General features: G+C 48.5%; 1 protein-coding gene across 16 annotated transcripts in view; it reads left to right on the forward strand.

Moving 5' to 3' along the window:
- ZBTB16 (zinc finger and BTB domain containing 16) overlaps positions 1-13,288 on the forward strand; it is a 168,409-nt gene that overhangs the window by 26,157 nt on the left and 128,964 nt on the right. Inside the window, exon 4 of one of the 16 annotated variants that reach the window (XM_055082091.1) lies at positions 11,807-12,782. The exons of the other annotated variants lie outside the window; for them this stretch is intronic. Coding sequence (XP_054938066.1) covers positions 11,807-11,897 — 91 coding nt within the window. The 3' untranslated portion in view covers positions 11,898-12,782. Of the gene's footprint in view, positions 1-11,806; positions 12,783-13,288 lie in introns of those variants that run through there. 16 annotated transcript variants of the gene reach the window in all.

A 13,288-nucleotide genomic window follows, 5' to 3' on the forward strand; every position in this document is an offset into this window, starting at 1 on the left:
GGACGCGCAGGCTCAGCGGCCATGGCTCACGGGCCCAGCCGCTCCGCGGCATGTGGGATCCTCCCAGACCGGGGCGCGAACCCGGTTCCCCTGCCTCGGCAGGCGGACGCGCAACCGCTGCGCCACCAGGGAAGCCCCCAGAGTCTTTTCCATTATAGGTTATTACAAGATGTTGAATATAGTTCCCTGTGCTATAAGCATGTCCTTGTTGGTTCTCTATTTTACGTATGTTTGCCTCTTGTTGAGGGGCAAACACTTTGGCTCCCATAGTCTATTTCCTCGTCTGCAAAGTTCTGGTAGTTTCTCCTCTTCACAGGAGAGGTGGGGGGCTGTCAGTGTGTGTCTGCGGTTGCTGAATGTGACCCTGTCATCCCGCAATGGAGGTGTTTCCTAAGATGATGTCCTTGCTGTTTCTCCTCTCTCTCCAGTCTCTTTCTTGGCCAGCTCATGGTTTCCGTGATCTCCTCTCTGTGGGTGACTTCCAGATCTCTGTCTCTAGTATTTTTGTCTTCCTTGTGTTGCCCACATGCCTTTCTAGCCGCCTGCTGGGTACACCAACCAGTCCTGCCAGAAACTAGAACTTGGTGTGCGTTGGGCTGAGTTCAACACTGTCCCTCTCGGATCTTCTCCTCTCTGTCCTCAGATTCTGCCAGAGGCTCTGCCCTCTTCTCCAGACCGTGGCATCGTCTGCGGCTCCGGCCTGCCCTTTGCCCTTCCAGCCCATCTTCTCGCTCTTACTTAACCAGATGGTTATCCCAGTCTCCTAACCAGCCTTCCCGCAGTGCCCCCGACTGTGGCTTCTCACCACATCCTCCCGAAGCAGAGCTCTGCTGCCTCGCGTTGCTGCCCGGCTCCGAAACCCACAGTGGCCATTGCCTGTTCTGGAGAATCAACTAGAGAATTCTTAGCTTGGTGTTCAGAGCCATCAGGGATCCTAGATTCCACCTACGTTTCTCTGCCTCTTCCCTTTCTCAGCATGTGCCTTACGCCCCTCAGGAGTAGGGACCATCTTTTTCATGTCTGTTTCATGTCTTTTAGTCGTTCATCCAGCATATGGCAGCTCAGTACAGGCTGCTGTTGCATCAAACTCTTTCTTTCCTTCACTTGCCATGACTTCTCCACTCATCACAACAGAGCCAAAGCTTTCAAGCTCAAGCACCAATGCTGTCTCCTCACAGCCTTTCTTGGTGCACCCTCCCCTTGGCTTCCAGTGGGAAATAAAATGCCCTCCTTTGAACTGCCATCCAAAGGCGTATAGATCAAACTTGATGTTTATTATCACCACTTCTGTCGATTTCTTCCCTCAGACACCCTAAGTTTTTGGGGGTAGGACCTGGGTGCTGTTCAGTTCCATAGCGACCCTCCCCCACTCCTTCCTCCCCCAGAGTCCTGCGCCATGCCCTGGACATTGTAGGTGTTCCACGAATCTTGTTGCCTAGTGAATTGGAGGTTGTCTGATGGATGGTGGCATTATTATGAAGCAGAGGTGGGCTGAGCTTTCTGAATATCTGCAATGCGATACTAAGGGTTGGTTAACCACCAGGGTAAAGCTGGTAGGAAGGGGAATCCAGAAAGCAGGCTCAGGCTCGGGTATTATCAAAGCAGAACCATCTTTGCTTTGGAGGTTTTTCTTTTCTCTTTGCTTTTTTCTGTCCGCCTGCCTGCCACCCGCCCCCCGCCCCCCCGCCACAGCTCCGCTGCTTTTTTGATCAGTGCCAAATTTGTCCAATTGGCATCTTTATTATGGCAGGAGTAGGCCAGGCAGGAGCGAAGGGCTGGGGGAGTGTGAACGCTGTGTGAAGGGAGGTGGCTGGGGGCTGCACACACAATGCCTTACTGTGCAGGCGCAGGTATTGCTGGGTGACAACTACCAGGTTCCCTGGGCCAAGGACCACGAACCCCTGCCACTGGATGCTCCCTCCCCTTTCTTTGCCCTCCAGCACTCCCAGAGGGGACCCACATTCCAATGAGAAGCAGTCCTTGGGGAAAAGGCGCCATGGAGAGCTTTGCTGGGAGGGGCGGCAGGGCTCAGGGGGTGAACGTTTGGTTCCGCAGTCGGGGTTTCCCTGTGGGTTCAGGGAACCTGGGAGGGGCTGATCCTGAAGGGAAGGGCTCAGAGAAGGACTTCTCATCTGCCCCCTGCTTGCCTGGTGATCGCGGTTGTACCACTGCATTGAATTCCGCGCCGTCTCTTCAGTAAGACTGAGGGCTCTTTGAGGGCGGGGACTGTGGCTTGTTCTTTTCTTTACTCCAGTCCCCAACCTGGCACAAGGTGATGACCCATGATGTGTTCAGCGGGTTGAGTTGTAGAGGGCACCTCTGATCCCCAAGACCCAAGGAGGGAATGAGGCCTCTGTGGCTCCTAGAAATCTTCACCTCTCCAGACCAGGCTTGGACGGGGAGAGGCAGAGGCTGCTGAGTTAGCTGGTGAGGAAGCAGAGGGGCTGACGATCTAGCTACAGCCCTAAAGTGCCCACTGGGGAATCATCCAAATTTTGCATCTGTGCTTGTCAAAGTGCTGTGTGTTCTCTGCAGGATTCATGGACGTGGCGCAGGTATGAGCTGGATCCCGAGACCGGAGGGGCTGGGAGGCTGGGTTGCTCCTCCCCTTTTCCCTCCTTTAGACTCGGCAGGTAAATCCCAAGGTGTTTGCAGTGTAAAGGTCCAGGGGTTTTATAGGCACCCGGCTGGCAGGTGCGGGTCTATAGCTCCACTTGGGGCCTCCCTGGGGCAGCCAGCCAGGCTCAGGGCAGGAAATGGCTGATTCTGGGTCACTTGGCTGCTCTTGTTTGCTGCTGAGTTTGTTCCTGTAATCAAGATCTTAGGTCTGGAAGGGACACGGGGAGATGATCTAGTTCAGCTCATGGCTTTCAGGCAAGAAAGGTGGTATTTAATAGTCTCATGCCCATTTCATGGGCAGGTACCTGAAGGCCCAGAGTTGATGGAGTGGTCTTTTAAGTCATTAAACATGGCCCCCTCTGATCTTCTCTCCTGGTCCCTGCCACGACACGCTGTTGGACGGTCGGGGGGAGGCGTATCACCTCCCTGGTGAGGTGCATTTTCTGTGGGGTGAGGCCATCCTTGTCACTCAAGGCCTGAGAGGGCCAGGAAGAATGTCCTTGCTTTATTTCGAGGGGCCTGATGCAGAGAGGGTGGCAGGAAGACAGGGTGGCCTCTTGAGCTTTGGGGTTTCTCTAAGTTGAGGCCTTGCCTGGCTGGCCCTGGGAGGCTCTTGGTGGCTTGAGAAGGTGAAGTAAGGAGGCCTGGCCTAGCCCTCCCCTCCACCAGCCCCGCATCACAGAAATGCCTGGACTTTCCAGCGGTGAGAAGGTAGTTTTGGAGAGCCTGTGCGCCTGAGGCCTCGTCTGGGGCTTGTCTGAGGTCTGGGTAAGAACCGTGGCTTAGAGACCCAGCCTTTTTGTCCCTCAATCCTGGGAAACTCGTTTTCAGGCTTAAAAAAGGACTTCATTTTCTTGGATGCTATGTGGGGTGGCCCTGGCCTGTCATGGACAGAGGTCTGAGACTTCTTCCACTTTCCTGTCCAAGATAGGGGTGTATGCCCTGTGGCTGCCCTGCCCTTTCTCAGGAGATAGCTTGTATCCCTACCAGACTCTGAGATTGTTTCCGCTTTCTTCTGCAGCATTTTATCTCTGTGGGAAATTTAAGCAAAATGTATCTGACCTTGTTGTTTCTGCTTGTTTGTTTTGTCCTCTAAGTTTCAGATTTCACACCCCACCCCCAAGGTGGAGTTACTGAAAATCACAGTGGGTGTTACAGGGCGGTTAAACATCCTTATATCCTCTGATCTGGCTGCGGAGAGGACAGGCAACAGACGTTTAATAAAGGACCTTTCACCGTATTCTCATGTCTTTCCCGGCCAACCCCTAAGCTTGGTGGAATAGCGGATAGACGTGAATTCTCAACTCCTAGCCTGTGCATGCCAGCTTCCATAAATGCAGTGCTGACTGGCTATGGTCTGAGCAGCTCCAGGGGGGTTTGGCCTCTGTTTTCTCTATGTGTGTGAGTTGGGTTGCTACTTCTGTACTTCTTTGTGCCTTTTTCCTTTTCCCCAGTCTTATCTTTCCTTCTTTCTTTGCTTTATGTTTTTTTTCTAAGTATGTAGCTGTACCTAGTGTGATATGGTTCCTTTCTGCTTCTCCAGCTTGCTGAGACACTGTCCCGTGGCTGCGATCAGGGTGGACTCCAGTCTCTCTGCCAACTCCCCTTCCCCGTGCTTTTGTCCAGTTGGCTGGACAAAGAGAACAAAACCAAATGGCCTCCCCTCCCCCTCTCCTCAACCAGTCACGCCGTGGTGTTCTGAGCTGATCTTCCTGCAGCCATTTAAACACGTGCTTAAATGCCTAAAAGTCATTGCGACTGGCCAGTCCCGTGCGCCCCTCCTCCCTGACACCCCCAGACCAGCCAGGGCCTCATCCTTCTGTCTTCCTGCCCCATGGTGCCCAGCGGGCGCAGGGTGGTGGGGCAGAGCGGGGCCTCTGAGGCTGTGCTGACCAGCAGCTCTGTTACAGCAGAGGAGCAGGAGGGCTGGGGCCCGGGGCGGGTCAGACAGGCCTCTTTTATTTACAGTACTCTCTTTCACGGCCCCAGTGAAACAGGAGCCCCGAGAGGCTGCAGTGAAAGGGCACTGTGTTTGTGCACTCAGGCCTTCCAGGGCTTGCTACAAAAGGTGGGGACACCCGGAGCACTGAAGGGCTTTTTGTCACCGGCAGTTTGGCCTGGGGTGGCAGAGGGCGAGAGTGCAGGGGTCGCTGCTGGGATTGTGAGCGTGTGCGCGTGTAGAGAGCTCTCAGCTGCTCCTTAGGAGCTAATTTTGTGGTCTGGGGTTGCGGCGGGGAGGCACTGTGTCTTGATCCTCTCGATTTGTTGTAGCAAAGCATTCCTTTCTCCCTCGTGTTTCTCCTGACGGTTCACTCGTCTCACATGAGCTACGGTTCAGGGTGTAAAGCGTAGAGGGGATCCCACTCTCCTCCCCTCACTCTCCTCTCTAAAGAGCAGCTTGACGGGCAGGGATCAACTTCCGCGAGCTCTTGGATCCTTGTAGCTGCCATTTCCTGATTCCTCCTCCCCCGCCCATGTTATCCCTCTGAGCCTTAGTTTGCCCATGTCTAAAATTGGGGCAGTGTTAGCATCCACCTAATATATAGGGTTGTTGTATGGATTGCGTCAGGTAACACGTGGGATTGGCTCACACGGGGTTCTTTCAAACTAACCAGCCACAGTCCCTTTCTGAGTCTGAAGAGCCAAATTGGGGACCCCACTTTGTAATGCCCCCAACATTCCTTCCATCCTCCTTGGCTCTTGGGGTACTTCATACTTGTCACCCTCTGGTCTCTGTGTTACGTGATAAAGGGAAGAGAAGTTTTCCAGGAGAACATTCAAAGCATTAAGGTTTGAGATTGTAGAACAGATGAAAACACACATATACCACACCACACCCAAAAATTACCCTTTCAAAGGAGATAAAAAACCACTAGGGCCTTCCCTGCATTGGTAAATTCTGGAAGCCTGACAGTGCTTTCTTCATTGACCTCCTGTGACTCCAGTGGCTGATTCCAGATGGGTGTGGAAGCCTCAAGTATTTTTGCCTTTGCCCCTTAAGTATATCTTTGGAACTGTGTTTCCAGAACCAAAAATCAGGGCCACAGATTAGCAGTGGCACAGAGTGGTTAAATTCAAGCCTGTTCTAGAGCTCCTCAGGCCATTTGGAAGCCCTGGGTGGTCCGTGCAGTGGGCAAGTCACTGTCCTCCAGCTGCAGAGGGGCCGTCTTCCTTTCAGCCTTTGTTTTCAGGCACCCCCTTCCTCCTCTAACTTACCACGCCGGCTGCTCCTGCGGGGGCAGCGCCCACGTGTTCGCGCCCATCTTCCTGAGAGGCAGTTAATAAACAGCCACAAGTAGAAGCAAGAAGACACCTAGAAGGAGGTGAGCGAAAGGCCCGGATAAGCGTGGTGGAGCCTTGACCTGAAATATAGAATTATAAAGCGCCGCAGAAAATCCCTTTACCGTGTACTCACCCCTCAGGCCATTTCTGTGTCCTGTCCAGCTGGAAGCAGAAAAAGATTGGAAAGACACGGTGAAGGAAGTTTTCCCGTTTAGCCAGCACTGATTTCTCTGCTGCCTAGTTTCTCTGAGGGACTAATCTGTAAGAAAAATGGAGAACCTTATTTCTACCCCTTAACCCTTGTCCATTTTCTAGATGGCTTATAGAAAAGGCCTCACACTGGCTCTTTGAGACAGTTCGTCACACACTAGGAATGGTTCTGCATGGTTCTTGTGTTGTCAAGAGACACTTTTTCTTTCTGTCTTTGTGTGTATGGAATAGTGATGATGTCATTGGTTTATACTTTGAACCCTTCTCTGGTTAAACTCTTCAATAGAGGCCCTTAAAAATATACTTTTGGACTTTTCAGTAAAACAAACCTAATTAGTCCACTGATAGTATGAGATGCTTTTTCATTCACACAAGCCACTCGGAAAGCTTTACTCTCCTCGTTGGTGAGGGCACAGGCCACCCCATGGATTGCAGTGCTGTGGCTGTTTGGGCACCCAGCTTCTGGGGGTCGGTGGGGAAGTTGGGCATGCAGACAATTGGGAAGGGGCCTCCAGAGAGCCATTGCTGCTCAGGAGGTTGCTGTGTGGGCTCAAGCATGGCTGCTGGTACTCCACATGGCACTCTCCTATGTTAGAAAAGGTGCCCCTTTTCTAATGGATGGAATGGGGTGGGATTTTGCACCTGCCTGCCCCTCATTCGGGTACACAAGGTCCCCGGCCCAAGGGGGCTTCCATGCTTGGAGTGGACCCTGAAATGAAAGCTATTCTAACGAGATGTTTTGAGTCATCAGCCCATCGAGTGTCAGTGGGTGGGAGCAAAGGTTTCCAAAGGCCAAGGCCTCCTGAAGGTTTCACTGATTCCTCAGCCAGTCTGAGTGCTCCATCAGCCCAGAGCCGGCCAGGGCCCTACACCCACGGCACCAGGCTGCAGGCCACTGCGGCTCAACTCCACAGGAGCCAGGGGCCCTCTCTGCCTGTTCTGGCATCCTTAAAGCTGCCAGAAACATCAGGTGGAGTTTATGGCATCCTCATAGCATGGCTGTCTTTTGTGACCGAGGCCAAGAAAAACAACAGGAAGGGGTAGGAGTGGTGACACGCATGCACGCAGTCCCCGGCACTGCAGTGTGTAGGGTTGAGCTTGGAAAAGCACAGCATCTTATGCAACCAGTTTCTTCGACATAGATATGGAGCTGAGAGAGGGAGACCGGTGAACAAGGCAGAATTCAGCCCTTTGCAAGAAGATCCGATTCCCTCACCCCTTTTCCTCATAGTTTTGCTCACCAAGGCAGGCTGGATCTTTCAAAAGCCACTGCTAGGCATAGACCTGCAGGAGAGTAAACCCTAGGTCCCTTTAGCCTGAGCACCCTTGGGTGCGGTGTTGACAAGACTCTGAAGGGCCCACTGGTAAGTAGACCAGGGCCTGAGAATAATTTCCATTTAACTTATTATTATTCTTCCTCCAATAGATTTGAAACCTATTTAACTTTTCAGGGTCCCGTAGCCTTTTAAATGTTTCAAGTATATTCTCTCTGGTAGGTTACCTTTTCTCTCCCTGTAGGCTATAATTAGTGTCCTTTACACAAAATTGGCTTAGAATTGGATTTAGAGAAGATAAGAATCAAATTACCAGTATTTATCTTGTAAATTCCAAAAGATCTACTTAAGACACTGTATTTAAACAAAAAAAAAAAAAAAAAAAAGGAGTTTGAAAGAAAAGTTTATTCTATGGAAAAATAAATTCCTCATAGTCTGAGCATCCCAGGGCCACTTTAATATTAAAATTGCAGCTTCCCTCGGAGGAACCTAAAATTGCCTTTTCCCTTGTCTCAGTTTTATCTCCAATTGAGCTGAAATATGTTGCCAGACTTTGGATGGTGGAGAGCTGATGTCGTCTGGGTTTTCATTAAAATTTGGAGGGTTTGGATTATCTCTGATTCCTGATTTGTGGTAAGACATAAACCTCTAAATATGTCTATCTGAAAAGAGATATATGCAATTTTTTATCTTGGCATTTTAAGTTATTAAGCTGTTGGGAGGTGGGAAAACAGATCTCTGAGGTCTCCTGCGTGTTTGCATGACCTTAAATGTCAGCATGCTAGTTTTCCCATGTTGCCTAGTACAGTAAGTCCCTAGGAGGTTTAAATAAGGTCGTATCAAAAAAATATGCCTGGGTTTTTAACACTGTTGGCTCATAAAGGTGCCAGGCAGTGATGGTATATTCAGATCGTTCATTAAACCATTCAGCTGCATTCCCTGTACCCTGCAAATCCTTCCTTTATTCAGGCGCACATCTGGTGTTAAACTCAAAACTCTCACCCCTCAAGCGAGGAAGTGAAGGGTTTCAGCTGCAGCCCCTGGTTTGTGGCCAGGGTCATCCTTCCTTCACAGGCACGTTTGTGACCTTGTAGGCACTCTGCATGGCCTTCTGCTTCAGCAACATTGTTGACTGCAGTTTTCCAAATTGATTCTGCCTTTTTTTTTTTGCTTCTGATGAAGGTGTTGTATGCCAAAGCACAAATAACGGATTCCTTTTAAGGGAACAAAAATGTATTTTGTGAGCAATTCCACTTCTGGGTATGGACTCAAAATAATGGAAAGCAGGGACTTAGATAACTCGTACACTCGTGTTCATAGCAGCATTATTGACAATAACAAAAAGGTGGAAACAGCCCAAGTGTCCACTGACAGATGAAGGGATGGATAAACATGTGGTAAATACCTGCAGTGGAATATTATTCAGCCTTAAAAAGGAAGTTCTGACATAGACACTTGGTATAGCATGGATGACCCTTGAAGATGTTATTCTAAGTGAAATAAGCCAGACATAAAAGCTAAGTCTTGTATGGTTCCATTTATATGAAGTGTACCTATGCTTATAAGAAGCAAATTCATAGAGACAGCCGTAGAATAGAGGTTACCAGGGGCTGGAGAGGGGGTGGAATATAGGGAGTTAGTGTTTAATGGGGACAGAGTTTCAGTTTGGGATGATGAAAAAGTTCTGTGGATGGATGATGGTGGTGGTTGCATAACAGTGTGAATGCACTTAATGCCACTGACCTGTACACTTAAAAATGGTTAAAATAGTACATTTTTATGTTATGTCTGTTTTACCACAATAAAAAACTATATTAATTGCAATACCTGGCATTTGAGACAGAATTTCTTGGAAAACACTTAGGTTACCATACTGTTAAAAGCCCTTTGCTAAGTGTTAAAGAAACAGTTACTGGGCTTCCCTGGTGGCGCAGTGGTTGGGAGTCCGCCTGCCGATGCAGGGGACGCGGGTTCGTGCCCCGGTCTGGGAGGATCCCACGTGCCGCGGAGCGGCTGGGCCCGTGAGCCATGGCCGCTAAGCCTGCGCGTCCGGAGCCTGTGCTCCGCAACGGGAGAGGCCACAGCAGTGAGAGGCCCGCGTACCGCAAAAAAAAAAAAAAGAAAGAAACAGTTACTGAGATACAGTCTTGGTTATCAGCGACCAATCTAGCACCCTTTAACCATCAGTATTGTTATTAGATGGATAAAATATTTTTATTTGCTACTACGTCTCAAGTGGTATGATTATTTGTTGAGGCCCTGTGCTTTTATTACTCATATGATTCTAGAAAAGTCTCCCCTTTTTGGTTCTGAGACTTTCTCTGGTTGACCTCTTCCCAGAGAGAAAGCTGAGGAAAATCTTCCTCTCTGATTTTTTAGTGTACGTCAATAATTTTTTTAAGTCTGTGGTTTTACAACACAGGGAGGTTTCAGTGCGGAAGGAAATTCACTCCAGGTTTGCAAAATTTCTGAAAATTGTGGAAGAGGTGTTTATGCTTTTCGACTTTGTACCTGTGTGGTCAGGTTTTTAGAAGCTTTTTGTTCCCCATCTGCGGTGTGCCTCGACCCCCCGTCACTGGTTACAGAGATTTTGTGAGCTTCTGAACAGAAACTTTTCAGCTCCTCTTAGCTGGGTTTTTATTTAAATGAAAAATTTAAAACTCCTAAGGAAATTCACAGTGAAAATCTATGCCCAAATAAGTTAGCATCTCAAGATGAAAATATCAGTTCTGGAAATGGAAGTTTCCTCTACCCTGTGGTGGCGTTGCAGCCAGCAGCCTCGTTCTGTGCTTCTGACGGTTTAATGGCCAGCATGTGAAGGTACGGGGCTCGCCATATATATAGTACCAGGCGTGTGGGCGCCTTGGCGCTGATCTGAAAAAGCTTAACTTTGGCATTTCTAGGTTTATTTTAAACCTACAACCTTTAACGCCAGACACAGAGCTGCTTTCCCACTTAATGTAACCATACATTGATTGCTTTTAATTAGCATTGGATCTTTTTTGGTGCTTTGCAGCTTGGGATATGTAAAAAGTCTGGCTTAAATTACAAAAAAAAAAAAAAAAAGCAAACTCCGACATTCTCACAAGGCATGGGAGCTTTTGAAGTCCTCAAGCCCCGGGGCCTCTTTATTTTTATCTTGAGTCAGGTGGGCTGAGAAGCAAGTGAAGGGTCCAATATAAGCCACGTAATAGATGGAGGTAATTTCCTTGTACTCTTTTGCCAGAAGTTAAATGTCCGTATTTAAATAACAGTGGTGGTGAGCTAGATTTTCATAGCGTAAACAGAGTTCATGAAGATCAGTGGTGCCAGAGTAATGGGTTGTTGGCTGGGACGGGAGGGGTGTGGTCAAGCCTTTTCGTTCAACAGTTTGGAAATGCTAATGATCATTGTGGCTTCCAAGCCAAGAATTCTTCATATTTGCTTGCAAATCGCCACCCCTTGTGGGAAGCCTCCATGCCACCGCCGAATTCTCCAGTAAATATTCCAGGCATCCTGGGCCCTGCTCTCCTTCCCCTGCAGTAAATTACATATTAAAGTAGCCTGGTAACTGAGCACTGGTTGCTGTGAGATAAGGGCTGGGAAATCAATATGTTTGCCATGTGGCTGCTTGTTTATGACACCTGCCTCTGGAACAGTTGAGCAATGTTTTGTTTGTTAAGGCTGCATTTCAGAAGCTTGTATCTTCCTAAAGCAACCGCGATCTTACTGGGGGGGGAGAGAAGTGCTACAACAGATATTGATTTTAGTTTTTCTAAGTATGGAATTGCCCTTCTAAACAGTGGTCTCATAGCCTGATTTTTTTTTTTTCCCCTTGAAGAGGGGAGGTAGATACTCTGATCCTCTGAACATGTAGATCATAAATCTATTTTAGAATGTTTATGATGTGGTCAGTTAAAAGGAGGAGTGTAGCTTATAATAAGGAAGTGTAGGTGTTGTTTAGATTTATCTCTTCCGGTACCCGGCCCACACCAGTTGCGTTCTCTCCAAACTCCTGATGGTACCCGATAAATGCTTTTCCAACGACAACAACAAAATGCAACAAGAAACATATCTGTAGCCGACAGTAAATAAGCATTTCAATCTAAGTCTCCAGTGGGATTGTATTTTAGCTAATGGATAATACTATTGTTTTGTGACCCAACCTGCTGGTGAGTTAATGGTTCTTAGAACTGTGAAGTTGTCAACTCAAGTGAGTGAAAGAGTGTGTGTGTGTGTGTGTGTGTTGTAGGGTGAGGGGTCTGCGGGGGACAGCTTTGGAGAGAGTAGGGAGGCAGCCTGGATCCTCCACTTGGTCTTCCATTTTGGAAAAGAGCAGCAATGATACAGCTTCTCTCCTTGCCTTCGGGATTCAGTAGTTATAAAATATATTTCAAATACATTCGGTGGCACAGTGGTTAAGAATCTGCCTGTCAATGCAGGGGGCCCAGGTTCGATCCCTGGTCCGGGAAGATCCCACATGCTGCAGAGCAACTAAGCCCGTGCGCCACAACTACTGAGCCTGCGCTCTAGAGCCCGCGAGCCACAGCTACTGAAGCCCGTGCCCCTGGAGCCCGGGTTCCACAACAAGAGAAGCCACTGCAATGAGAAGCCCCGTGCAGCAACGAAGAGCAGGCCTCACTCGCTGCAACTAGAGAAAGGCTGCGCGCAGCAACGAAGACCCAGTGCGGCCAAAAATAAATAAATAAATAAATAAATAAATAAACCCACACACACTCGGATGTGAGGGTGTAAAACGTGTATTGTGTTGGTGCGGTTGGGATGCCAATGGCCTGTGCCCTCTTAGTGTTCCTGCACCTAAGAAGTATTTCACTGTCTCCAGCCCAGCAAACGTTCTGTGATTTCAGATGCACTTATACGTAAACAGTCAGTCTGCTTTGTTTTGCCAAAAAGTGAGTTAAAGGTCTAAAAGGAAACACAGCTCCTTATTGAGCGCCCCAGAGGCACTGCCGCTGAGCTGCCGCCCTGCACACTGGGGAGATGATCTCTTAATGACACAGAGGTATTCTGAGACCCGATTTTTGTTTGTTCGTGTGTTTTTTATCCCAGATTGTCAGGTCCTCCTTAATCAACAGTGGCAAAATGTCGCTTTCCTTTCTGTTTTCCACGTAATGGTAAGTGGCTTATCCAATCATCTCTCTCTGCTTGTGTTCAGCCCAAGGTGACACTTAAAACTGGATGGAGGTGACATGGAGGAGGGCTTGGTGAGTTGAGCTGTAGCAGCTCAAACCTAGGGACAGCAAAGCTGGACCTGTGCAGCTGATGGAAAGGCCAGTGACCCAGGGATTCACGTCAAAAAACTCTTTCCCCACCACCCCCATACCCTTATTGCCTAATAATATAGTTGGCACGATAGTTGACGTATTCTGAGAAAACTAATACATATTTTAGATTTATTTAATTTTTGTAGTCCTGTCCTGGCTGGATGACAAAAGTGTTTAAACCAAAACTGATTCTAGCAAGTATTTCATCCTGCTGGTGATGGGTTGTAGTCATAGAGCATGTGTGGATTTGGCGGTGGGGAGGGGGGTTGGTGAATTTCTTCTCTTCTCTTGAATTTGCTCAGCCACTGATAGAAAAAGAAGAAACTCAATGAGGACCCTTCTAGTGATTTTAGTTTTCCAGAGATTTTTAATCACTGAGCAGTGCTGAGAACTGAAGCCACTCTGACCTTTCTGACAGACCCTTTTGTGAGATACAGCACATCTAGCTTTATGAAATTACTAACCTTTTATAAGACTGGGATAATTATAAACGTAGAGTGAGGCCAGACAACGGCTGTCGGATTTTTCACTTGGAAAGATCAGGTATTTACTGCTTTCGCGAAACTTAGTACTGGTTTGGGAATCCAGAAGGACCCTCGGGATGGGGAGAGACCCTAGAGTAGTTCTTTTTTTTTTTTT

Source organism: Physeter macrocephalus, unplaced genomic scaffold, assembly GCF_002837175.3.
Source record: "Physeter macrocephalus isolate SW-GA unplaced genomic scaffold, ASM283717v5 random_11, whole genome shotgun sequence".
NCBI classification, from domain to species: domain Eukaryota; kingdom Metazoa; phylum Chordata; class Mammalia; order Artiodactyla; family Physeteridae; genus Physeter; species Physeter macrocephalus.